Source organism: Hirundo rustica, chromosome 5 (assembly GCF_015227805.2).
Source record: "Hirundo rustica isolate bHirRus1 chromosome 5, bHirRus1.pri.v3, whole genome shotgun sequence".
NCBI classification, from domain to species: domain Eukaryota; kingdom Metazoa; phylum Chordata; class Aves; order Passeriformes; family Hirundinidae; genus Hirundo; species Hirundo rustica.
Genome location: NC_053454.1, coordinates 36,464,217 through 36,491,992, shown reverse-complemented (window position 1 = coordinate 36,491,992; position 27,776 = coordinate 36,464,217). Strand labels below are relative to the sequence as shown.

The 27,776-nt window shown below is 38.9% G+C and overlaps 1 protein-coding gene across 5 annotated transcripts in view; it reads left to right on the top strand.

Moving 5' to 3' along the window:
- The window catches only part of TBCK (TBC1 domain containing kinase), a 90,028-nt gene extending 78,163 nt beyond the window's left edge, over nucleotides 1-11,865 (top strand). For all 5 annotated transcript variants that reach the window (XM_040064385.2, XM_040064384.2, XM_040064382.2 and 2 more), the window contains 2 exons: nucleotides 562-721; nucleotides 11,210-11,865. In XM_040064385.2, coding sequence (XP_039920319.1) covers nucleotides 562-721; nucleotides 11,210-11,320 — 271 coding nt within the window. In that variant the 3' untranslated portion in view covers nucleotides 11,321-11,865. The remainder of the gene's footprint in view (nucleotides 1-561; nucleotides 722-11,209) is intronic.
- The last annotated feature ends 15,911 nt before the right edge of the window (nucleotides 11,866-27,776 follow it).

Below are 27,776 nucleotides of genomic sequence, written 5' to 3'. Positions count from 1 at the left end.
AATATACGTGGTGCTCATTGTCTGGGAATCTGAGGTCATGTACATTAGAATTTCAATTTGGATCAAAATAGTAGAGGACTTGTGGGAGCTGACAGGAAGTTTGAGGACTTTTCCTCATAATCTCTGTTTAGTTTTGGTTCTCATTTAAAGTACTTCATTCTTTTTGCATAAAATGCCTCTAGAAGAGGTGCTCCAGCTGCTTATTGGTGTTTGGCTCCTGTGAGCAGATTAGAGTTGAAGAGAAATCCACAAAATTAAGTATACTGGGGATATTGGCTCTTTAGCACTACGTGTTTAATTTAGCAGATCGTTTTCTGTAGTGCTGTGCTCTGTCCTTTTTGAACCAAACAGCTCTTCATTCTGTGCTTTCTTTCATATGTAGTGTTGGAAGGTTTTTCTCCATATGAGTAAAGAGTAAATAAGGTTTGTCAAAATACTGTATCATGAAAGACCAATGGTGATGTATCATGGCAGCCAGGATGAAGAGCATGTTCATCCTGCAGTCATTCGTGTACCACAGGTTTCTCTGCCTTTCAGACCTCCTTAACTGATCCTCCTAAGCTTTAACCGTGGCCACATTTCTGGCAGCATCAATGTCCCTTTCGCATCAGCATTCACTGCAGAGGGGGATCTCATCCAGTGCCCAGCAACTGCCACACTGCAGAGCTTTAAAGGAAGGGTTGTGGTGATTGTAGGAAATGCAGTGAAGAACACAGCTGCCGTAAGTATATTGCTGTAATGTGTATTTTTATCCTTAGAGATATATTCATAGCATGCATAAGGCAGTAGTACAATAAATGCTAGAGTCTGGAAAATTTAGATTAGAATTTTGTGTACGGTGACAGGATTTGGAGTGGTGGTTTTGTTGTTGCTCATTTCTGCTTCTAGACAAAGACATTTCACTAATAAGTGGTCCACCTCTGAGATGGTTGGTGTTTTGAAATGAAATCGCTTGACATTATATTCCTCGGCTTTAAAATCTTTACTGTTGTCATGTCAGAGAAGTGAGATTGGTACTTCTAATGTGCATCAGTAAGAGCTTTCAAAATTGGCTTGCATTTACTTTTTGTGGAGTTAGGAAGGACACATAAGGTGAGTTGGATGGGGACAGATACATTATGAAGTGCAAAGGAAAAAGATATAATTCATATTCCTACTAGTAAGAAACAAAGTATTGCCCAATTTTTTAGAATCATTTGTTCCTGCAGTTGTGCTTAGTGAAGAGGAGAATGATCCTTTCTGGTAACTTTTGTGTGATATATTTATTGTCATTGCCTTTAGCTAGAAAGGAAGAATATTCAAACTTGCCTATTCCTTTCTATAATTAAATATTGGATGGTGTTGAGAACTCCCAAAGTAACAAGTGAAAGTACATAAGTATGTCTTTCACTATACTTCTCTCAAATGAAGGAAAGTTATCCCTATTTTTTTCAGACACACTCTTAATTATGGTTTACCTTTAGGTCACCCATTTCTTAAGCCTGTTGACACAAACGACATGAACTGTAACCCCATTATGACAAGGAGGGCTGTGAATCATTAAAAGGTCTTCATGTCAGGAACAGCAGAAGCATCAGCCCAACACATGATGTTCGTTTAATACGAACCTGCATTTCATCATTTAGAAAATTACCTTGTGATATATATCAGGCTTCTTAAATAGTAACAGAGATGGCATGAAAGAGACAGTAAACCATCTCTCACATAGTTTCAGTTATGAGTATCTAGGTTTGTGTGTGAATCCAGGTAAGTTCATTTTTTTAATGTTTCAAAGTTTTTGACATGAACACGAAAGGTGTCCTTCGCTGGGCAGCTAAAGAAATATTGCGCTATGCTTAGTAAGTGCAAGTACTTGAGTCACATGGGAGGTGCTGTCTTATCCTTTAAACCCAGATTTTCTGCAGCTGAGACAATGTTGACCCAGAATTGTCAATATTATAGCTTTCCATAAAGAAATGCTGCTTTGCCTCTTGATTTGCTTTGAAGAGTTCTTGAAATCCTAACTAAAGAGTTTTGAGCTTTAAATAGCAACAAAATACTGGATTGACCAGTCTGACCACAAATTAATTCAATGCTAAAGCCTGAATACTGGTTGGGACTCACCACCTCTATCACACCCTTAAAGTATATATAAAACCAGCCTCAATTTGACTGTGTAGATAAAACCTTTTCTTTTGTGGATAATTTTTTAAGGCTGGTTTGAGTTTTACTCTGCACAGCTGCATAGAACTGTCTGCCACTCTTCTCACCCAAGCTATGTAGCTCAAGGCTTGACAAGAGCAATAGTTATTACCTTTAAAATTTTACTAAGTAATCCAATCATAGGAAAAAAATTAGAAGAGAATGCATGGAAACAAATCAAATTTTTATCCATGTTATAATATGCTCAACTTTGAATGTATATTTTCTAAACAGAGGTATGTATTTCCAGATGAAATGGGATGAGCCAAAAATTGTACCTTCTGCCATAAGGGAGAATTTATTCAGAAGTGCTCACTGATATTTAGTCCACCAAAAATTTGGAGATTGGCACTGCTATATGTTTAGTTTAAATTCTATGTGTTTAAATTCATATAGGACTGTGAGGCAGGGGTAAGTGTGAAAACTAATTGTTTATGGGGCTGTTTATAATTAGAAGGTTGAGTCTTCCAATTGTGTGTCATATGAACAGCCTACTTGGCATCACGTAAAAATAATTTAAAAAGCAAAGTGAAATATACTGAACAGACCTGTAGAAAAAGTCTTTTTGCACTTCATTTCTGTTTCTGTTTTTGCATTTGATTCAGTGCTAGATGATAAAAGATTTAAATTGGAAAGAAAATGCTTTCTAGAATATGAGATGTGATAGGCAAGACTAAAAACTTCCCCACAGCACTGTTCCAGCACGAGGAAGCCAGCAGTGTCTCATAGTGCTTCTGGATCTGACAGCCCTGGCTGTAGTTGAACACTTTCTTAGTACACAATTAAAACTGGGTAATGCTGTGTGGTAAGCCATTGGTGCTACTAACCCTAAAAGTTAAATTAATATATTGGTTGATGTACAAGAGCCTTACTGAATGCACCATTAGCAGCATAAAGATACTGAAAAAGAGGTATTGTGTGGTGGTGTTCGACTCACATTTCTCTGGAGAATATTCCTTCCTTTAGGCTGCTTCTCACTTGGTGCCAGTCTTTCTTCTAGGTTTTTCTGGGCACTTGTTAACAGAGCAGATATTTGTCTCTGAAAACAGAAGGAAACCTCTACATAAAGGGCATTATTTTGGAGTTCGTCAATCAGATTCTATTTTGATATTTAACTTTTGCATAGTTAAATGGCAGCATCTCCTAAGTGAGTTGAATTCCCCTTTCCCACCTCCATAGACAGATAAGCACCTTGTAAATTCCAGTAAATTCCATTATGGACAAGAAATCATTACAGTTGGGAATATAATAGTTAAATGGGCAATAAGTGTTCAACTGTAGCTTCTTTTTTGGTCTAGGACAAATAACATCTCCTGATTTTTGTCACTTTCAAAGTCAGAGATACAGCAAGTGAAAAGGTGAATTATAGTTATGCATATGTAGGACAGGGATTATTTGGGGTCTTTTTATGGAAGAGTGACATTACTTCATCTTCCCTCCTTCAGTCATCTCTCAGGTGCTATGCCATTATCTGTTTCCATTTCAAACTTTTGTATATAGCACTGCAGTGTTGACTGAATTTAAAACAGGAGAAATACCTTGCCTGACACTAAATCATTCTCTAGCAATTTAATTTTGACAGTGGCACACTTCTATTTCTGTCACATGGTTGTTTAATAAATGTGTTTCCCCCTGTGGTTTAATATATGTGCTTTATTGTCATCTAAATGCTATAACAGAATAAAATATGCAGGACACTTTAATCTGTCTAATAATTAGCAACTTATTTATGTTTTGCTTGGAAGAAGACAGATAAGCTCTAAGTCAAAGCTTAAAAAACATCTGTCTTTATAGCTGGGAAATAAATTCTAAATTGGAAATTCTAATTGTTACATCGATTACTTTTTGTCTGGATAAGTTATGCTGCTATATATATTGTCTAGACAACTTCTATAAGTTACTGAAGCAAAGTAGTCATTCTTACTGCATTGAAATAGCTAATAGATAAAATACATGAATTATCTCCAAAACAAGGACAAGAAGTTCTGATTTTCCATGAGATCTTTCTGACCCTTTTCAAGGCAAGAGGGAGGGGGTCAAATTCAAAATTCTTTTTGTATAACATATTCTTAGCTTGGAAAAAAAGATTTTTTTTTTTCTATACAAAAATAGTATATAGCATTTTCTCTCTCCCAGCACACTGTCAAAAATGCATTTCTTCTTACATGAAGACTGAGATACATAGGTTAAAGTGTCTGGTTACTAATGAATTTGTGTGATTTTATTGTCATCTTCCCCAGGCCTTTTTAAAAGCCAATGCCAGAGAAGCAAGTCCTTGCATGATTTTTTCAGTTACAAACTTGTCTTAAAACCACGAATGGATACCTATGAAGGTTCATAGGGTGATCTGAAGATTAGGTGTTGCATAGAATACTAAAGGACAGGTGCTTCTAAAGACAAATATATTTATTTAGAAGGGCCTAATGAAATTTCTGGAGTGCAAGTAAACAGAAATTAGGCAGTAAACTTCTGGAGATGTTTCCACTATACGTCTTTTAGACTCTGTTTCCCTGTAAATAGTTTCTTCAGAAAAGTGACTGAACAATTGGAATAAAAACTCCTCTCTTTGCAGGGATGGAGGGGCCCCTTACGATTCCCAGAGTGGCTCTTTCCTGTTTGTTTTGTTAAGGCCCCATTCTCCCATCTGCATTCAGACTCAGAGCCTACTGGAATCATCAGAGCCTCCTTGTTGCCTTTAAAGAGGAAGAGATTAAGCTTGTATTTTGAGAAGTTTGAAATGTTCTAGTTAATCAGCAACAATTTTTCTGGTTGTAACTCTCCCCAGTACATGGTTAAGTCTTAATTATTTTTTTCCCTAAATTTAGCCCTTTTTATTATTGTAACATGTAATGTATGCATGCTTTCCTTCGTGGAGAGAAAGCAGCCCTGCTGCTGTTGCCAGTTCATGCTCTCCACACAGCCTGAGAGACACGTGGGCTGCCAGCCAGGAGTTGTGCTCTGCTGTTGTATCTCTGCCCCTGACCCTGGCTTTGCTTAGTGTGCACTGAGTGCCTCAGGTACAGCAGTGACCACCTGAATCTCTCACTGTTCCAGCCACGTATGAAAGAGGAAGGGAGAAAATGCAAGATCTTAGGAGCAGAATTTGAGCGTTCCTTGTCCTCTGAAGTGAGTGCCAAGGAAAACAGGCTAATTCTAGACCTCCAAAATAGGTTCTCTTTTTTTAATTTTTTACTGAGACTGATGATAGCAGTCACTGGAAATTTTAGTTGTTATTTGATGTAGGAGTTGTTTGTCCTGTCTGTGTGCCTTACTATGCATAGATTTGGGTGCTTTTGGAATGAGGTATCATGGAGTCCTTGGCTTTACCTATGAAAATATGTCTGAGAGATGCTGGCAAGCAGGATGTCAGCTCTTTTCAATCATCTGGGAGATCTCTGAGGACAGGAAAGGTGGCAGAATGGTGAACCTGAATCTTGGAGTGGTGCTGTCAGAGTTTGTCCGGACATCTCTCTTGGCTGTGGTTATAGTCCCCATTAAGGACAAGAGCGCTCCTTCAGAGGTGGACTGCACCTAGTGTTTGGAAAAAGTACAACAAATCACAAAGAAATGTTTTTCATTACCAGGTACTTCTTTGACCATTTTTCAAGATCTAGGGCAACCCATAGACCTGGGAGAGGAGGTAGAATCTTCCACAGAGATTCATACTTCTTTTTTTATATCCAAGCCAGCTGTTATGCCTGTTTTCAAAATTACATATTTCTATTCCCTAACAGCTTTTTTATTTTCTGTTGAGTGAAAAATAGTTTTCTTTCTGTATTTTCATTTTACATTCTGTTCATCTATAATGTGTGCACTACATTTATTTTGTTCAGTATAAATTAGCTGTGTTGCAACAGCTAAATATCTGCAACTGACTTTAATTCTCAAGTGCTCACTTTCAGCTGGGTTCTTTTAATGTATATCATTTCTAGGTGTAAAATTTAAAATACAGGTGTTTAAAATTTATCACTTGAAGAAATTTGATTGTTTACTCTTACTTTCATTCTCAGTAAAACTTATTCTGAAACCAGCTATTAAATACCTATTTGTTTAGGCTTATTTACTAATCTTTGCATGTAAGTCCTTTAAGTTACTGCTGTGGTTTTTTTACTGATGGAATAGAAAGTGTTCCCTTTTAGCCAGCTCTACATATAGAGAATTTTCCCTTGATCTTGTTAGAGCAGTTGGTTGTATGTTGCACCCCTCCCACCCTCTAATATGTGTTTGCACCAAGCTGTCCTTGCTGTGTTTTATTGGGTTTTTTTAACTTCCATTCAGTTTATGGTAATACAAGCAACAACTAGGCACTGTTTTTGTTTTGTTGGTATAGGAGGTTTTAGGTTCCTGTCTTTTCCATGGTCTTAAAGTGTTGTTTCATTTATCTGGAACCCTTTAATATAAGAAGTATAAAAATGATCTTGTGTACTGGATCTGTGTTGTGGAATATAGAGAGCGTTGTTTAAAAAGTTGCAGACTGATCACTCTGACTGTTGACCTTTCAGAGAGACATAGGTGAGCTCTTGGACTGAAATCACACAGCAAAATAGACTGCAGTTCCTGAGAGTTTGTGTAGCATGAGTTTACAAGTGAAATCTAGGAATAATCTTGTGGAAATGAATGAATACTACAAAATTTGGTTGATATTTCTCCTCCAACTGCTGTTTTCCTTCTGACTCATTCAGAGTGTGTTGTTAATATTTATACCATTGTAACACTGGTCACAGCAATCTTTTTTGGTATTCTGGTGCAGTATGTTACTCCTCCTTCCCTCCCAGAGTGCCCTTTAATTACAGCCTGTCACAAGAATGTCTGAGAAAGCGAATAATGTGTACATAGCAACGCTCGTGGCTGGCCCGAAGGGTGCTGGGAGTGGGGCTGCTCAAGCTGTTGTGTTCTTACACTCTGTGCTGTAGACACTCTGACAATGTGACGTGCCTGGCATGAGACATGCAGCACTTGAAAGCTGTTATTTTGCTGCTTGGAACAGGGTGCAGGTCACTAGGATTTCTTGACGGTGCTAAAAGGAGCAGTCCTGTTATGCTATTTATATTGAGAGCATCACCAAGGCAGGATAAAATGTTTAATATTTGCCCAAATTTTGGTATGAATTTGCTGTGATCTTGTCTGTCTGTAAAAGCCTGACTTTTTGTATCTGCGTGAAGAGTCTTGGCTGACTAATTTCAAATGCAAATTGCAACTTTCTGGCTCAGTTATGCTCACCAAGAAGGGTGTTTTATGTGGAATTGATGGATGCATTAGATAAAAGAGGAGCTGTGTTTCCAAAGTCTTCAGCAAAGTCATCATATAGTAGTCATTAAACAAGTTTCTCACTTATTCATCCTTTCATATGTAATATTTGCTGTGAAAGCAGCAAACAGACTTTCAATTTGGAAGTTCATTATAAACATTAAATGCAAGCAGGGAAAAACACAGTAACTGAACTTGGGAATCTCATTTTGAGGAAAGGCCACCTGAAGCAGAAAGTAAAAAGCTTAAAGTCTTGTAGTATCGCTTGAAGCCTTTCCTCAGATAGGCACAACTCCCATTTCCCCCACCTAGTCCCCTTGTCTAGATGAAAACAGAAGCATTACAGAGGAGTGTGATGCATAGGTGATATGGGGAAAAATATATTTCAGAAGTTATGTCAACACAAACATTTGATAAATTTGAGAAAGTTTAATCATATATAATAATTTATAATAAAGGACATCTTATTTCTATTTACAGAAATTTATTTCTGTATAATGGAATTGAGTTGTACACTACCTTTATATGTTTCAATACATCCCTCTTTAAAATGTAGGTGCTTTGCGAGTTGCTAGCCCATGGGCTTATCTTTTCACCTTGTTATTTTCAGTCTTAACAGCACCTTTGTAAATTGGATTATTTAGTAATCTACAAATTACATATTCAGGTATCAGTTAGTAAACTTCTAGTTGACACTCTGATTGCATTTATAAAGGAAATAGTTTCTTCAGTTTCTGCTGTAGAAAGTCTGGGGCATTCATTCAGAAGAGCACATTGGGATTTTTTCTGATGCACAAGATTTTGTTCATTTGGATAACTGATTTTTTTTTCCCCCAGCTTTTTAGGAAACATTAATTTTATTTTTTTTTTTAATCTTTATTTCTTGGATTCAGGCTACTGATATTTGGCATAACAGGGTCAAACTGGGGAGAAAATCTATGTAGCTATTTCAAATAGTCCTTCCTCTCATGCCACTCCATCTCTGCATACACCAGAAGTACCACTCCCCTGCATTTTGAAAATAGTGGCTTCATAGAGTGTATTTTGGCAAGGCAAAGTACCAGGTGGTGTTGGAACATTTCAGAAACATGGTGAACAAGTTCCTGTTCTTGTCTGTGACAGACGGGCTCCTCTCTCTGGGAGAGGATGGCACAGACATGTACAGAGGAACAGAACTATAAAAACTCAAACCTTTAATAAGGAAGACTGCTATGCCAATAAGAGAATATTTCTAAGTCTATGCTTTACCAAAAGTTACTCTTTCTATTTTCAGTGAGAAAAGTGGAAGGCAGAAGGTGAAACTAGGAATGTCTTTAATCAGCTCAAGTCCTATTGCCATGTGACTTAAACCTGGAGCCTTCTATGCAGTGCGTGGGAAGATGTATGTGCAAAGCTCTTGGAGGCTGATATTGGGAATTGGATGGCAACTCTCAACTTATGTCAGTGTGCCTCTAGGCCCCTGACTCACAGCTGATTCCCGCTGTAGTGAGACACTGATAGTAGTACATTTCCGGCTCAGTGGATTTTCCCTGGCTGGGTGTTCAGCTGCAATATTTTGAACTGTATTTGCAGCATTTCTCACTGAAACAAGGCAGACAACAGCAAACAGTTCTGTGACAACTTTAAAAAAATGAAAAATAAATTCCTCTTATGGTATATCATCTTGTGCTTTCTGCCATCATGGCTATCAGACACAGATTTTGCAGTGCTTGCTTCCCAGAGGCCCTGCAAGAAGCGACAAATTCCTCACTATAAGGTTTTAAAGTAACCTTATCATATGCAGTGAAGAAAATGTATTTTTAGACATACCTTGGTTACTAAAGCAGTTCTAAAATACAGTGGGACACAGGCCTTAATGCCTCAAGTACAAGGAAGGCATTTGTTTGTGTATTTTCTTTTAAGATTACATTGAATGATAGTTATATTAGGGTTAGGGCGTTCAGAACACTCGGAGTAGGTTTTACAGTTTATTATTACCATTTTTAAATTATCAGTAGTCAGAGGGTGGAACATCTCTGTTGACACATGGGACATTGTACTCAGGAAATAACATGGTGCTTCCTGCCAGCCTGAAGGCTTGTTGCCATTTTTCATTTCTGCTAGCTCTGAGCAGTGTTGGTGTCCAAGACACACAACTGTCCATTAGTCACAGGTGGAGAGCACTGTGAGATGACAGATACTCATGTGAAGTAGAGATATCTGGAAGGAGTATTTCACTAGGAATATAAACTATTTCTGTAGTTCATGGTATGCACAGCTGAGTGCTATCTTTGTCTCTACTTTACTGTATAGTGCATCTTTATGGACTGTGATTATAGCAAGAGGTATTTGGACTCTCCTAGTGATGTCTCTGTGGACATTACACCACCTGTGTAGCCAAGAACCTTTCCAAAAGCATAGCATTTAGTTTGCTTATGAAAGCTGACATCCACATATGGTGTAAATTTACTGTCAGCTGCTTTGATTGCTTGATTGTGGGGAATTTTTTTAATTTTTTTTAATTCTTTGACTCCTGTACTGAATAACCCAAACTGATGGGGGAAGAGATGATTGAACTTCAAGTCGTCCCAAGGCAACTACCTGAAACAAATTAAACAGCCAAAATGTTCACAGGTAATCGTGTAGTATATCTAGTTCTGCCTGAGTATCTGTTATGCTGTAACAGGTAATTAGGAGGAAAGTAATTGAAAATAGAAATCCCATGTATTGAGTTTGGTTGGGTTGCCGACAGCTGTTCTTGAGTTGGTAATTTAGTTGTTTGTCCAAAGTTAGCGACGTGGACATCATGCTTGCACATGTTCTCAAATAGCATCACTAATTATTTTAAAGAGTCAAAAAGGGAGTTGCAAAGGTTTTACGTAGCCCATTGGAAGCACTCAATGATTTTATGAATGGTTCTGATTTGACAACCAAGTTTAAAAAAACAAAGACTTGGATGGCAGAGCAATCTCTCACAGCTACTGGAACTTAAATAAAACTATTAGTTTCTCACTGATTAGTCCATTTTGTTGCTTGCTTTCTAATGCACTGTAGTCAGTATATAGAAGGAAAATTTGACATGTAATTTGGAAAATATTGTTTGGATTTTGGTATTCTGAAACATAATTTTGATTTTTTTTAACATAATTATTTTGATATACAAAATATCTTATTCAGTGCAATAATGTTTCAAAGAATTACTGCGTGGAAAGTGGCAATTGCTGCACTTGGTTTATGGCATGAATTAATTGAGGAGAGAGGCTTTCAGTGGTGGGGGATACCTGCTCATCCTACTTAACCTGCCTGTGGGCAGATTGGTGGGAGCAGGGAATATTAGAGGTGTTATATCCCAAATTCATATCTGACATCTGTGAAATCAAGTAACATCAAGTTTGGCAGGCAAGCAAATGACTGTGCCCTCAAACTGTAATGCTTGTACACTTGGGAACCTACAGAAAAGAGCTGGGAGTTAGATTAATGCACAGAAAAATATTTGGTAGTTCATGCTTTGAGAGAGGCTCCAGTAATTGACCTGAGATTAAACAGTCCTTTTAGAATGAGATAAAGTCCTGCCTAAGCAGAGATAAATAAATTTCATTGTTATTAGTGTGACACTTTCAGGACCACAGAATTCATCCCAGCTGTTTCAACACACTGGCCTGGGCTCCTGCGTTGGACTAGCTGGTGCAAAAGAAGAGTTTCCTAGGGTCACATGTTTTTTGTTTAATTTGCCTTACAAACAGAAAGTTATTGTCACTTAATTACTATGTTATGCAGTGGGCTAATGATACATCTGTTTCAGTTTGCAGCTCATCTAGTGAAAAACAAGTACCCAAGGGTCTGCATCCTTGATGGAGGAATCAACAAGATCAAGCCAACTGGTCTCCTCACTGTTCCTTCTCCACAAATCTAAGTGACTGTAAACATTCAGGACAATCTGTCTGAAGAGGAAAAGCCTACCTACAACACAGATATCCTGAATCTAAAGGGCATTATGGCATCTTCACAAGCTATCCTGATGATCTGTGTCTTGCCCTGCAGCTGTAGAGCCCAGGAATTTTGTGGTTTTTCTGTAGTATAGAGCTTCAGTTGGAACTGATCAAAACTGGAGCTTTAAGTTTTCCAAGAAACTTCTTTCAGTATTGATATAGTGCAGAAGTGCTTGGGCAAGTCTGAACACAGACAGAGGAACTCATCTGGTTTTTGGTATCTTATATTTCTGTGGAACAAAATTAGTTGGCATTTGATGGCTCTAAGGTGCACTTAGATTATTTGAAAAAGTATTTTACTGTGAATATTGAAAGTAGCAAAATGAAACTGTACCATGTATATCATGTGAAACAGTGTGTTCCCTAATATTTGAAAAGTAGTTGCTGTATCTTCTGACCTGCTTTATTTCTGAGAAAGTGGTTTTTTTCAGCTGGTTTGGAAATAAAGATGTGTCCCAAATTGAAAGTCGCTGTTAAGAGCTGCTGCTGATTCAATCCAAAATTTATCACAAGATAGAAAAATTCTTCTATTCTTTTGGTGAATTTAACAATCTGTTTCTATAATTGTATCAAATGTAACAATTTCTGGAACAATTACAGTTACCAGAAAGGTGGGCTTTCAGCAATACTGTGTACTGTGTCTTAAGAGTGCAAGTCATTTATTCTTAAAATAATAGTGTGCTTCCATTTTAGAAGCTCATGCCTTGGAAGGAAAAATTACAATTTTAATTTTCCTGTGAAAACATTCTAGAATCATCACTCTTGTATGAACCGGAAGTTGAGAGTTTTCTTTGGCCCTCTACTTTTTCAGCTAGTGGTGTCAATTTTCTTGGGGATTTTTAAAGTCCTTGAACATGAGCTTTCAGACTGACAGATGGGGACAGCAACCTGTTTCTGAACTAGACTGGATGCAAGTGCTGCAGATGAGTGAAAGCAGGCTCCCACAATGGGCATAAGGTGGCTGTGCAGTACAGATGTGGGAATTACTTTGCAGTAAGAAGCCAAAAGCATTTAAAGCACCGACAGAAAAAGGAATTGGCTTATCTCTTGCTGAGAAGCTAAAAACAAACTTGATTCGGATGACTATCACCTTTCGAGAGATGTGGGGAAAAAAAACACCAAAACACCCTAATTCCTCCCCCTCAAAATCCCATGTTTGGTTTGCTGTCTTGTCAGGTCCATTATTCTAAAAATAATGCTGGAGATGGGAGGAAGGCTAGCAAAATAAAAGAATCTGTCTTCAAGAATGCTCCTTGAAAATATTACATTTAATGCAGTTATGATAATGTAAGACTGCCAGTATGGCACTGAAATTAAATGGGAAATGTGGAAGAATGTGTTTTAGAAGACAAGAAAGTGTTAGATTTGTCTTTTTACATTTTTAAAGCTGGAAAAAACTGATGCGACATGAGGCTTAATAATCACTGAAGTGTGAGGATTAAAATGTGTTTTGTAAAATTAACAAAATTATACCAAAACCCTGTTCACCTGGTTACAGTTGCACTTAGTTTGCATCATGAATTTGACACCCTGCTCTTTTATTAGAGCATCATCTGAAACATGGCAGTTTCCACAATACAAGCTCACTGTAGGGTAACGAGGATTTCCTCTGGAGATGGGATTATTGTACGCCTTACTTGAGGATTTTATATCAGGAATAGGGAATAGTTTTAATTTGGCAAACAGAACATTGCAGCAGCTAACTTTATTTTGTTTTTCTTCTGTCACAGCAGGTTTCCAAAACAGAGTTCTGAGAGAGAGGTGGTCAGTGAAAGGCTGGGAACAGTGTCTATAAATCACAGGCAACATGATCACTTGTTCTATGGAGTATTTTAGTGTTGGTGGTTGTGGGTTTGGGGATTTGTGGTTTTGGAGGGGTTTTTTGAACTGAAACTGTGGAAGATGAGACTTTATGAAAGGTGCTGAAAGAGGAAGTCTTCATTTTCCTGGTGGGGCAAGCAGAAGGTTTTGTAGAGCTCTTGAAAGATTTCTGGAGGCTGAGTTTTGCAAATGTGCATTTCCAAAGGAAGCGTGGTTTGTCCAGCTGTACCATTCTTTGTTTTAGACTGCAACTGGATGCCATAAAGATCTAGTAGGAGAAAAAAAAAATATATTAATGTTCCATGTTGGTGTCTTCTGCTGCTAGCATAAAAATATCCTAACTAAATATTTCCCACTGTTTGGCCTAGAAAATGCAGCCTCTCTTTGGCTGTTTTTTCCTACCACTTTAAAAACATCCTGAATCTACCCCAGCCACCTGGACCTATAGCTTCCTGCCAGGAAAGCCATATTCCCAGAGGGTACCCAGGTGGGCTTCTAAAAATGCAAAGGAGTTAATTTTCTTTTGGCAGCCTTAGACCTATTGATCATTGCAGACTATGAAACAATCGCTGCTGGCACTGGAGTGTCCTTCTCCAAACAACATACAGTCCTGTGAGCTTTTTACTGCAGTTTGCATTTAAGTTCTTTGGGATTTATTTTGTTTTTACAAGTGGATATTTGTGCTGTTTGGTCCACTTTTTGGATCAAAGACTAAGACTAATTCTTCTTATCCTAGGAACCTCCCTTCCTGCATCAATTTTGTTTCCCTTTGGCATCCTGGTTTCTCTGTGCCTAGATTCTCTGTGAGCACTGTACTTTCCCACTTCAGAATAGGAACAACTCACCTAATGTAGCAGAAAGGAGGAAAGTTGCAGTGTTTACTTCACTCTAACTTTCACTAATCTGGTTCACTTAAGGTACTTTTAGTTTGTTGACTTTGGGGAGGTTTTCTTGATTTTTGTTTTGTTGTTGTTTCAATTTAGCGTAAATCTTCCCTTTCAGGTTATGTTCTTCTCATTGGTAGTCTTTTTTGGTAGAGATTTTTGGTAGACTCTTCCTGGTATTTCTGAACTGGACACAGTAACCGTAGCAGCTGGGCAGATGCTGGTATGTATTCTTTCATTTAAGTAATTTATGTTTCTCATTTCCAGGATGATCACTAGAACTGCTAAGGGCTAAATAATTTCTCAGAGCGGGTAAATTTCATGTGATTCTTTCCTTGCTTCTTTTTCCCAGTTTTAATCTATCCTTGGGCTTACTGACGAGACCACTGCACTTCAAGGTGTTGCCTGTGCCTTTGTTCATTCATGGTCTGTGTAGGCATCACACAGTGGTGTGATCTTATTTCTGTGACCTTCTGGATATCAGTATCTAGACTTCTTTTGATATTTTAGCCAGCTAAGGAAGATGTTTATTAGAGTATCTCTTAGCTGGACTTCAGAGCTGCATCACAGAAAACTCAACAAAACAAAAAATCCCAAATGACATGACTTAGTTCTTCAGCAGCTGCATCACTCATGTTATTATTGAAGGAGGTAGTGTGAGAGCCTGTTAGTTCTGTGGTCTGAGATATACTTGCTGCTCTTATTTACAGGGTGAGAATGTTGTACAGAATATCCCTTTTCAAGATTTAATTTATGTTTGTACTTTTAGTAGCTTATCAAGTTCCTTCTGTTAATATAAAAATAAGGTATGGCTTTATGTAGCTTTCACAGTGTTCTGATTGAGTTACTAAGAGTTCTGGGAATTGTGTGGGACTGAGTATGGCCTTTTAATCTCCCATTTCCAGTTATCTTTTCTTTGTTGATGAGTCAGACTGGCCTCTCCCATTGTTACATTAGAAACATTACTGTCATCAGTCTTACCTTGCTATTTTTGATTCTTTTTGCTGGGCCCAGCTTGTGAAAATTGACTGAAAGAATTATTATTCTTCCCAAAAGTGTTTTTTTCCAGGAGAAGTAATGAAATGAAACTTGATCTGTGCTGACTTAGCTAACATGAGATTTGTATATTTGACTAGCAAAATTGCAGATTTTCTTTTCTCTTTGAATCCTAAGCTATAATGCTGGTATTGTCACTCTTTTAGGTTTTCAGACTTAGTAGAAAGCTGATGCCAGAAACTGCAGTGTTGTTTGGAAATCGTGTTTCATTTGCTTTTCCAGTAACCATGAAGCTTGAAGTTTGCTACTGGTAGTATCTTCTAAATAATAGCACCAAAATACCTGTTAGACACCAGTCTCTGTTCTATGACAACGGAGTCTGTATTCTGTTCAGTTCAGTTGAAAAACTCTTCTTGTACTGCTATAAGCATGTGTGATTGATGATAATTCAATATTCTTACATGTCTCTCATTATATCAGCATTTAATAAACCAATGTTATACAGCATCTAAAGAAACTTAAAAAACATAGAATCAGTGGAGTGTTGTTACCACTGAATCAATTGGTAAGTATTTTTTGTAAAGCCTTTTCCCAAAATTTGTTTAACCATAATATAATCCATGTTCAGATTAATCTCTAATTGTGGTCTTGCATTAAAGGTAGAGAGACACCCGTGCATGCACTCCTGTAATTCACGTATTTTCCTTCCCTGGTGTTAGGTTCCTATGTGTTTTAGGAGCAGAGACACCAGGTTTTCAGACACAGTAATCTGTCTAAAAGAGCAGATACAGTAAAGCAATGTGGTAGTCATTGGATTCAATGGGAACAATCCAGGGAAAAGTTGCAGATCACTGGTTTAATTAATATTTTCTAACTAAAGCAGTATTAAATGTCTCCTCTTTGTCTATCTAGAATTATCTGTCATTACCTCATTTTAGAGAGAAGCAGTGTCTGGTGGTATCAACTTTTTTCAGCTGAGCTGGCCAAAAAGAGTAAAACTGAGAATACAGAACAGGTACATGTAATAATTATGGGGTGACATTCTTGCCATTTTGTCAATTAACTTGATTTGACTTGGTTCAGTTGCTACCCTAAATGCTTTTTTTTTTCTCAAGTCCTTTGAAATTTGCATGAGCTAATATCTCTGATTTTACATTTTTGCTTTAAGTAAAGCTGTTATTTCAAACAATGTTTTTTCTCCAGTGTCAAAGAAAAAGGTGACATCACATGTAGGATGTTGTCCTCAAGAGAAGAACTTGTTGGCTTTCAAGTTTTACATGTCCTTAGTGTGGAACCAGTTCAACTGGAATGCCCATACTCCAGGTCTGGAGAGATGCCCCATGTACAGTAAGTACCTGGAGGAAGGAACATGCAGAACTTACTTTAGTATAAAACTTTATGGCTATATATGTAGCTGTAGTATGTGTATGAATACAATATAGTTGGTGAACAGCTTCCTTTAAATTGGCAAGATTGTTAAAAACTGCCAGCTCTTTTTGGAGGATACTCTGAACCTAGTTAGAATAGCTCAAAGAGGTTGCAATAATTAAAATTTCTCCTTTGCAGTAATTGTATAGGTGTGCAGTGCACACACATACACATTAAGCCAAAGGCTTTTCTAAACCAGGTAAGTCCTCTTATCACTTCAGAGAGAAACTTTGCAATTATTTTCAAGGAGAAACCAGCAAAATGGGCAGTTAGTACCCAGTGCTGTTGCAATATACCTGAGTTCAGTTATTCTAGTTACTCTTTAAATGTTTTGTGCCTCTTGGTCCTATATGTGCAATTATAAACTTACCCTTTTCTTCTTAAAGCCTTAAAGATAAACCATTATTTGCCTGGGCTTCTTTGCTGTCATCCTGCCTGATAGTGCTTTTACTGTGCACTTTACAGGCCCTCCCTCTCTCCCTCCAGGATTTCATTCACCTTTTCATAGTTTTTCACCTTTAGCTCACCTTCCCTTTTGGAATCATGTGATGAGTTTTCTTTCTCAGAAGAGTTTTCTAATGCACTCATTGTGTTTCCTATTCCTGGAAGCTACTTGTTCCTTATTAGCTAGTGCCTGAAGCCACTGGCATTGGAATGGGCTTGTAATGAAATGAGATTGCTGTTGTGCACAGTGGATGAAAGGGAGGGAGAAGTGGAAAATTCCTCTCAGTGCCTCCCTTGGAAAGGCATCCCTCCTATGACGAATCACTTCATGGTGATGGATGCGAACCAGTGGGGGTAGCAGGAGAGAGTTGAAGGCATCAGGGAGTTATTCTCTAATTGCTCTTTCCTGGCAAGGTAGAATAATTGACATGTAGAGCTCATGCTTTAAATTACAGCTTCTTGCTCACTGCTCATTACAGGAGCACCAGTCCCTCATGGACTGGGGCTGCTCTTGGGTGAGCACGTCCTGAGACTCTTTCATGAACCTGTCACCTCCTCTTGTGGCAAAGACAAGGTGCCTAGGTGCCTGCTTTCATTTTTTTTCCTTTTTCCTTGTCTTATTTTTTCTTTTGAGGTTTTTGGTTTGGTTTGGTGGGGTTTTTTTGTTTTGTTTGGTGTTTTTGTTTTGGTTTTGTTTTGTTTTGGTTTTTGTGGGTTTTTTTTTGTTGTTTTGGTTTGGTTTGGTTTTTTTTTTTTTTTTTTTTTAATTAGTGGGGAAAGACAGGCACTGGAAATATTCAAGCAGCTCTATTGTATGTGCTGCACATAAAACTGTGCAATAAATGGTCACAGTAGCAGTAATCTAAGCATGTGGATATTGGGGATCTCCACTGTACAGCTGTTCACTTGTTGCAATGCTGTCTTGTCCTGTCGCAGAGCTTCACTTGCTCACAATTTACAGCACCTTGATAGATTACTACAGCATTAAACTTTTGCAGTTTTGTGCAGAAACATCAGGCTTGTGTCTGTGCCACAAGGGGTGGACCAGGCTAAGTGAAGGTTATTTCATGCAATAGAAACAGCTGCTTGTAACTCCTGGCCGGTTTTCATAAGTCTTCAGTTACTTACATAGAGGTCTTGCAAAAATCTGAACCCTTTGTTATATGTCTAGATGGGACCCAAGTTCCTGAAAATCAGGCCCCCACACTCAGTGCTAAACATTTGAAAATTTGAACTTGAGCTTGGAAATGTTGTCCTCAAAATCGTCAGGATTTACATACACTGTAAATGGTGTCAGTGGGAAATGCTGGCAGAGCCATCCCTTTAGTGCTGTTAACCCGTTTTGCAGACCACCCATTCTGTCTGTGGAACAGAACAAGCCTAAGTGAGGCATTCATTGATAGCATTTGTCCTTACTGATCTCATTTAGTTGATTAAAAGAAAAAAATCTCCTGCACCTGTTTTCCTTGTGAAATCTTAGACTGACTGCAAAATCCTCCTAAAGTCTCTGCTGACCCTGTTTCAGATTTCGTTTTCAGGGAAATGCTTTTTAATGAGAAACTTTTAAGAAGTTCAAATAGTAGCAGGCATGAAGATTGCTTTCGTCACTGTTTTAGTGATTCAGCAAGGTACAAAAATGATCAGAGGCACCTTCAGGTTGAAGATAATGTCATGACTCCTTGCTTTAAGTTAAGTATAGGCTTAAATTCCTTAAATGCTTTATTCTGATCTGGCTAGAAACAATTAGCAGGGGTAATCAAAACTTAAGCTTTGCCTGAATCCACTCAAAGACCTGAGGGATTTCTGCTACATTGTTTTGTTCTGTCAAGCTGAAAGTAAAAATACCTCCTATAGCCAGAAAGCCTTAATCACACAAAGGAATAGTTGTTAGAATAATAATAATAATAATGGTACTTCAAGGGAAGGAGGAGGGGGTAGAAACAATCAAAACCAAAATGGAGAAAGGCCTCCCACCAAAGATGTTGAAGTGATGTAAACAGCTCTGAGAATACACACACCAATCCTGGAGCTTCTCCTGGTTACACGGCACATCCCATTTGCGAGCAGTTACTGTCAGAGGTTAGAGGAGCCTTTCTTGCCTGTGGTGATGGAGCTATTAAAATTAGGTAATGTTTCAGGGCCCTGCTCCAGGGGAGGTACTGCTTGTGTAAAGGCTGCCTTTACTCAGAAGTGGCGTAGCTTCCAAGGAGACAAATTATCTCATTAACTCTTGGCGAGGAGACGGTGTGCAGCCAGAACGCTCAACCAGTTTTCAGCATGGTCTTTGTCACATAGTACAATTTCTAATTGCTGATTACTTTTTGGCTGATGTTGAAAGCCTGTCCAGAGTGCAAAACAGTAAGTAATCATCCTCCCCCACCTCCAGTCTAGTTCAGTGGAAGCTTCACAGAAGAGGCAGGCAAGTCTGGCTGAAAGAAAGACTCCTAACATTTGGTCATATCAAACTCTCCAAAACTATAAATTAAATTCCGGAAGAATCATGCTGTAAGTAGGTTTTGTGTATGAATGCACATGTACTTAATACATTTTAGAAGTGGTTTTTTTCCCTCCCTCTTCTAATTTTTTTTAGCATTTATTTCATTGCCTGGGCTTTGGGGGATTCTTTTGGGTGTTTTTTAATATCCATCATGGAATATTGGGAAACCATGGGATTTCTCATAAGTGCGTCCACTATAGGATTGTTCTTGTTTGCAGTCAAGAAGCAACAATTATTCAAGCATTTTTTTTTGAATATTCAGAAGAAAAACAACATTTGGACTAAAAGCCATTATTTAATGTATCTTTTAAAAGTGATATACTAAGGAAGTCACATTGTTGTCCTCAAAGTGATTAAAATTTTGGAAAGCTCATGTCAGTGAAACCAAAGGAGTGTGCAGAAGGCAGAGATGCTGAGTAGAATAGATATTCCACTCAAATTTGTCCATTGCTCAATAAAACTCATTCAGCAAATGCTCAGTCTCTAACCCTGGTTCTTTCTTAGGCCTGTCCTGTAGGGTCCCAGTTTAAATTTGAGTGTGAACATAGGCTATCATTGCCTGTCTACTTACCCTGCCTCATTTTCCAGGTACATAGAAGACAGGCTTCGTTTTAATACATAGGAACTGGAGTCTAGGGAACAGTTTCCCAAGGCAAGTCTGGGAGACTAGACTGCCTCGTCACCAGGTTGTTGTTGAGTTGGCTCGTACTGATGATTCCTGCGTTACTGACAGATGTGAAACACCGGAGCTGTGAAGGGAGAGAGCCTTGCTGATGCTGACAGATTGGCTCACATTTGGAGCATCTTGTGGCAGGATTTGTTTTCCCAGAGGCTGCAATTCACATGTGTGCTGTATGTGACATGTATATTCTGTTTTGACAGAACCAGTGTGTGGGAAGCTCTTTCTACTTGCAGGCTGCATTTCAAAGGTACAATGATTTATGGTGATACATGGAGGGATCATTTGAACTATAAAGGTTTTCTCTGGAGAAATCTGAGATAGCAAGGTAAATTAATGCTTTCTGTGGAGATTAATTATACCAAATTATGCTTAATTAAAAGGAATATTTTACTGTAGCTTAATAAAAAAATCCAGAGTCTTCAGTCTCCAAGTGGGCCTCTTTAGATATCAGTAGAGCTGGAGAATATTGGCAGTGCAGGAGGGACTTAAAGTCAGGTATTATTGGAAGAGTTTGAACTTCAGACCCCTTCAGAGGGGGAAGAAGGACTGTGGAAAACTGGGGAGACTTGCAAGTCAAATAAAATATTTGTGTAGGCGTTTAGAATGTACTGTCAGCATGGAAAGGTTTTTTACCATTAAAAAAAGAGTAGAAACTCTACTCTTTCTTCGGATTTCAGAGTAGTTCCAGGTAACAGACAGCTCCCTATATTCTAGCTGTTAACCACAGACAACATGGGAGCAACTTAATACGTACAGAGAACAAAGGGATTAATGTCAAGCATTGCTGAACTAATTTGTTATCCAGAAATTCTCATCTTGTGCGAGTCTGGAATGCATCCGTTCTCCCACTATTGCGCTTGTGTAATTATTTGTTTAAGAGGTATTCTTGTGTTTACTGCCTTTCCTGAAGCTGGTGTTTGCTTTGCAGAGCCCCTCAGGTAGGTCTGGCCTCCTTGGGAAGTCTAAGGCCCAGTCATGCATAAATGAGGACACGTCTCATTAGTGAGCCAACAGTTCAGATTCTCGTAAGGCGTTCAAAGCATGACGTGCAGAACATTTCATGCCAAAGAAGAGATTATCAGATATGCATTTATGTCTCATGGACAGTTGTTTAACTTGAAAAGTGTCCTGTGGCACACTCATAACATAAGGGTATCCTGAGAAATTAGCAGTTTATTTTATAGAATGCTGCAGATTGTCTATTCGGATTTCTTTGCTCTCCTTTTTCAACTCTCAGCTATGTCAATTGTTGTTCACCAGAAACAGCACTGATGTTGATTGTGTTGGTTTTTCATGCCCAGGGTTTTTGGCTTTAGCCAGCTGTTATATCCTACTGTTTCCCTTACTGTCTTTAGGATTTGTATACAACTATGGAACAAGACTTCGGTGTCTTCCAGTGGCAATCATTCCACTTGGAGCTGAAAGGCTGGGTGTTAACTAGAATCCTGAAGGATGCAAGTGTCCATTTTTCCCCCGTGACACAGATTCTCTTTCATGCCAGCCAGTTATTGTCTCTCTTTATACCACTTCCAAGGGTATAAATGTTGTTCTCACTCAGCCCGTGATCAGGCTGATTTCTTTACAGTTAAAATTGCATACAGGAAATCTGACATTAATGCAGCAAGCTGAATATCATACTTAGAGTAGTAGCTTAGACAGCTGCTCAGTGGAGTAAATCCAATAGTCCTACTCAGCAAAGATAATGATGCATTTTTAGCTGGGGATCAAGCTGGGCACTCTTCTTGTTAAAAGCATCAGTCAAGAGCTGCAGTGTAGATTTGGACACAGAAGAAGGAAAGTAAAATGAGGCAATCCAGGCTGGGTATTTGCTGGATGTATCTTATACCCTGTGTCTTTTATTAGGATTCATTGTGAGTAAGAAACAGTCACTTTTAGGAAGAAAACTTCAAGTCTGATCTGCCCCGGATGAATAATGAGGCAATACTGAAGCTCATAGTAAATAACATTGCTTTGTCCAGAAACTTCCACACTGAACTGAAGGAGGAAACTTGACTGTGTGCTCCAGTGTTTCATTTGTCTCTTTCCAGAGCCTTCATACAATGATAGAAGTCATGTTTGTTCTGCATGTCTTCTCTGTGCTGTTAGGGCTTGATTTTCTGTCATTGCTCTGATATGCTGCTGTTCCTGCAATGAACTCTCCTATTGTTACCTCCCTTTTTTGTTTTCTGGAGTTATTATTTTTGCCTTTTCTAGGTGCTTGCTTTCCTGGCATTTCTTGGATATGTTTCAGGGAGTGTATCCCAGTGCAAATCAGTGGGATGATATGATAATCTGGCATTTGATAGCACAATCTTGGCAGAGCTATCTGAGTGTGAAATTTTACCAGACTGGGCATTAAAGAGCAATGTTATTGCAGATTGCTGGCTTTAGTGTGGTGTTTAGCCTGGCTGACTCAAGGGCCCTTTCAGCTCTCAGATGTCCCCGTGCAGTACTGCAAACAGGCATCCTCTAGACCAGGGGTCCCCCTGGAGCACCTTCCCTCAAGGGTCAGGGATGAAAGCTGTAGACAAAGCTCTTCAAGTAACTATACTAACTGCTGTTAACCTGAATTTAGGGGAGGACGCTTGTGTTCAACAGGTGTCCAAGGTGTTAACTCTCTTCCCTTTGCATGCTGCAGAAGGAATCCTAGGTGTATTTTTTAAAAAGAACCATGTCTGAAGTCTGTTGGAGAGAGGCTTTTTGTAATCTGAGAGCATTATAAGGCAATTTCAAAAAGCAACCACCTTTTTAAAGTAGTTTGGGGATGAGTAAATGTATGAGGTAGAGAGGGTGTTCATTGTGTGCTACACTGTGCAGTAAAGAGGACCAATAGCCTGGATGGCGTATCAGTGGCAGCTTTGTGATGAGCTCATATTTTCAAAGAATAAAAAGTGGGAAACTGCATACAGTGACTGACAGGCTTTTTAATCACCCTTTGTCTGTGTTAAAATATTCTTAATTAAATAACGTTGTTCTAATGAGAGACTGCAGTGCTGTGCTGACAGGGCAGCGTTCAGGGAGCAGCCGTGCTGCCGCTGCTGAGTGGCATCAGTGTCAAGTGAGGTGTGGGTGGCAGAGAGCTGGTGCTGGCCATCTGATTTACCAAAAAAAGAAAACAACTCATTTGCTCAGCTTTTGTTTCTTTTGGGCATTAGGGTGGGAACACGATGAAAAGTACATTTCCTTTGCACTTCTGCCTGTACTTTCTTGTAGAAAAATACACCCGCTCTGCAGGTAGCAAGGAGGGAGTGTGCAGTAGAATTATGTGAAAACAAAACTGAGTTCAATTTGACTGAAAGACAGGTTGTAGTGGTTTAATCAAATTAAGAGCTTTGCTACGAGAGATTGAGTTACTCCACACTAGGAAATACCTTGACTTGTTTTATTTTTTAATCTTTGACATGGATGGTCAAGAAGTGGAGCTCTATCCAGCTGTATCGCTGCTGTGTCAGAAACATGGATTCAATTTGCCTCTTGCTCCTTTAAATCATACTTGTTTCCAGGTTTGTTGTTTTATGAGTAGTTGTTTTCTCTTGAAAAGAAAATTGTCAAAATTGACATATTTTCATCATTTATGAAATGTTTTCTGTGTTGGGTTTAACTTCCCCATTAAGTGTTTTTTACTTCCTCATGAAATGTTTTTAGGAAATAGCCTTCATCAATTACAGCAGAACAAGAAAAACTGCATCTCTCTTTAAACTGAAAGAGTGAAAGTGGACACCAGCTCTATGAACACAGGGAGAGCTCTCTTAAAAGTGAAAAAATGTATCTGGTTTATCTTTTGCCAGAAATCTATTCACAAGACTGCCAAGTGCTCATACTGAAGAGGGGAGAACTGCTGTAACCTCCTCTCTGATGTTAGGTTAGCAACCTGATGCCCTGCCATTGCACTGCCCTTGTCTGCTGGAGGTGTCAAGTAACTGAGCAGAAGAATGGAAATTAATTGGTGATAAATTTATTTTGACACAGATGAGTTGTGTTATTCAGAGGGAGAAAAATTCAGGCATAATGTATTCAGGAAATATAGTGAAGCAGTCAAAACTCAGAAGTTTGTGAAGCATATTTAGATGTCAGCATCTCTGACAAGTCTCAATAACTCATACTGTTGCTGAACATTAAAAAGGGGAAATTTTTCCTTAACTGTCTGGAGGTTTCTTGGACACATTGGGGTCAGGACTCAAAGTTAACTAGATTTAATTAGTCTTTTTTAGCTTGGTAGTGCGGGCAACAGTAGCTGTACTGACAGTGAAACGCTGCAGATTGACACAAACTGTACAGATAGAGTCCAACCAAGATAAACTCACATCATCTTCTCGTGCACATGTTGGTGTGTGTCCTCAGGTGTAAAGTTCCTGCTTTGGGTGAACAGATTATTCCAGTGAATTACTCTTCTTCCATTATGAACTTAACTGATAACCAAGATGTTTTGAGAATATGTAGACCTCTGAATTATAAACATCTTTTTGCCAAATGAAATGTACAGCAGTTACGTTTCAGGGAATATCATTGCACTTTATCAGGCCACATATTCATTCCAGGCCAAACACTATGAAAACTGTGAAAACTCATGGGCTCCTCTGGAGAAAAGATTTTTCAAAGTGGCTCTGACATTCACTGGCAAAACAATAACAAAAAATAAATATTGAAAATATTTCTATTAAAGAGATACTACTTTTTAAGGGGGAGAAAGTGATTTTAAGGAAGATATGCTGGGGAGAGAATTCTTAGAATGGATCTCATTCTGTTTTGGGGGTGAGTGACTGATGGTTTCTCTCACCTTCCCCAATCCCCCTTCTCAGTTCCAGAGAACTTAACTTTTCATGGAGAAGATTGGTGTGACAGCTCTTGTTGAGCTGAACCTTTGCTTACAGCAATTCCTGTAAGAAATATTGATTTCTTTTTTCCTACTCTTGTGAGTCAAAGTATCTCAGATGTAGAAAGGACCCCTTCTTTTCTGTATCAGAGAGGGTAAAAACAGAGTAGATGAAGAAAAATCTTGCTTGCATTCTGAAATCCGACATAATTTAGCATGTGAAATGTTGGATGTCATATTTCCCCATGTATTAAATGGCATACCTGAGGTGCTTAAGAGACCTCCCACTAGGCCATGAGGGGGGACAGTATTTATCTTGCATATTGACCTTGGCAGGGCCTGAAGTGAAACTCTTACACTCAGGAGACAAACTATTTTATAATGCTGAATGCAAAGAGCTTCAAGTGCTGTTAGCAGGCTTTGCTGAATTCATCTGTGAGGTTTCCTTTGGATGATGGCACTGTACCAGTCAGGAGGGTATTGCAAGAGTCAAGTCTTTTTTATAAATTTTTTTTAAATAATCTTTTCACATAAAAAATACCTGGAAGAAGAGATGAGAAGACTGTTTTGGGACTTTTATCTTTTAAAGCAAATGGCCTAACAGCTGGGATTCCCCTGGAAATAAATTCCTTGTTTATACAGCATCTAGTGTAAGATCTCTCATAGATCACAATGGCACAGTATAAAAGTATTAATAAATTATTGTAGCATCACCTATTTGGACACTACTGACTTTCCAAAAGCAATCTTTCTCTTGGAGTGGCATGGGATTTTCTCCATCAATTCTTTAGATATTTTCTAGTCTGAGGGCCCAATGCCCAAAATCTCTTGTCACTTTTGTGCAAACTTTTGCGCAAACTTTTGCATCAGCAGAAAGGTGGTGTGAAATACACCCTGACCCATAGCTCAGACACTTGGCATTCAGAGCATGCTGATGTTAGCAGCAGAACCAGGATGAATTGCATGGTAGGAAGAGCAGCCTGGAGGCATTGCTAGGAGGCAGTAATTCAGGGCTGCTGTCAGGCTCTGGCACAATACCAAAATATCCCAGAACTGTCATGCAGGAAGCCTGGTTGCCTGACTACCCATTGCACAGTCTGTAACCTTCTGTTATTTTACACAGCAGGGTTGGTTATACAGTTCACATATTTTTTACTATAAAATGACACTGTGTTGTGGAAATCTGGGACACATAGAATTTTCCCAGCAAAGAGACAGAATACTGATGGTGGTGTTTTTCCTGCAATGTGGATGTTACTTATCACTTATATCTTGACCATTTTTTCTTTCCCCATGTAGCAGTCCCTGCACCTGAGAGAGGCATCAACAGTGGCAAATTGAGAGAGAAGTTTGATTAACCACGAGGGATCAAAAGAGCCGCAGGACCCGAGTTTGGCCGGGTGATTAAGTCACAACCTGATCTCTACAGACATTTTGGGTCGTCTCCAAGGGGAGGAGCTTCAAATTAGGTAAAACAAACCTTCTGGCTGGAGGTCAGGAACAGTACTGCAGCGTGAACCCTCCATCCTGTGTTTACATCAGGTACCCCTGGAGGTGCCAGGCACAGCCGGGGCGTGCGCAGGGGCACCGCCTCTGTGCCTGCTGAGAAGAGGGGGTCACTGGGGCTTTCAAAGCATGGCAACAGGGCAGATACTGTTTTGGAGGAGTTCTGCTGGAGTGGGGGGATAGGTAGGATGTGCTATTAGGCCATACAAACTTTGCCTTCTGTGATTTTTTTGGCTTAGAGCAGGGTGGGCGTGTGTATGCGCTCCACATGGTATTTTTAACTAGCTCATGTTATGTTTCTTTGAACCCTTTTTAAATGTCAAGAGACTGAAGGCTTTTGTTACAACAAGCAGAGCTTGACAAACTGCTGAGGATTTGCACCTGTGGAATGGGGCGAACCTGGCACTAGGGGAGGTCTTTCCTTCTTAGGTAGTGCCTGCTGACCCCAAAACCCCTAGGGAGGGGTTTAGGAGGTCCTGCTTTCCACCACTGACCAGCCTTGGCAATACTTCTCAAGTGACCCTTCTTACATGTGTTATGAATGCATAAATAAGTATAATTTTTTTCCTATATATGTATGAAATATATGCCTTGTTCTGCTATATAAATAAATGTGTAGTATTGGAATTGTCTGCCTGCTAGAGGCATGTTCAAATTTTTATCTGTTGCACTTCATTGTAGCTTCTTCAGAGGAGGTTGAAAGTTGATTTTATTTTTTAATTTCCAGTGTCTTTGAGAATGAAGAGTCTAGAAATGTAGATAAATCACTGGAATTATTGCAAGAAATATTGACTGGGGGGAAAAAAATTATTACTTTTTTTTTTTTTTTCATGGAATTTGGCTCTCTTTTGTTGACGTCTTTTTCCTGTTTGCCTTCTGAAATTAAGTAGAAGTTGTTGATAACCTTTTGTTTGTTGTTTTCTCATCCAGCAATTATTAGCATTTAGCTTTAGGGAGCTCTGCAACCCATCACCTTTTCTTTCCTTAACTTTGTCATGGAAGAAAAAAAATTTATGATTCTGACATGCATGAGAATTGAATATAACTCCTGACTAAATGAGTAATGTTGGAATTCATGAGCCAGAATGTCAGCTAATGACAAAACAGCATAGTTTGAGCCTTTCTTGCCTGTTTGCTGCCAGCTGAATTGACTGTGTGACTGTGACTGCGTGAATGTGACTGCTTTCCTAGCGGAGCAGTAACGCTGAGTCATGGCAAAATCTGCCATTACCAGCTGTGGAACTCATTGTGTGTCAGTAAGTTGGGGTTTGACTTGAAAGAGGCTTTTGTCTAAAGGTGTGTTGGCAGT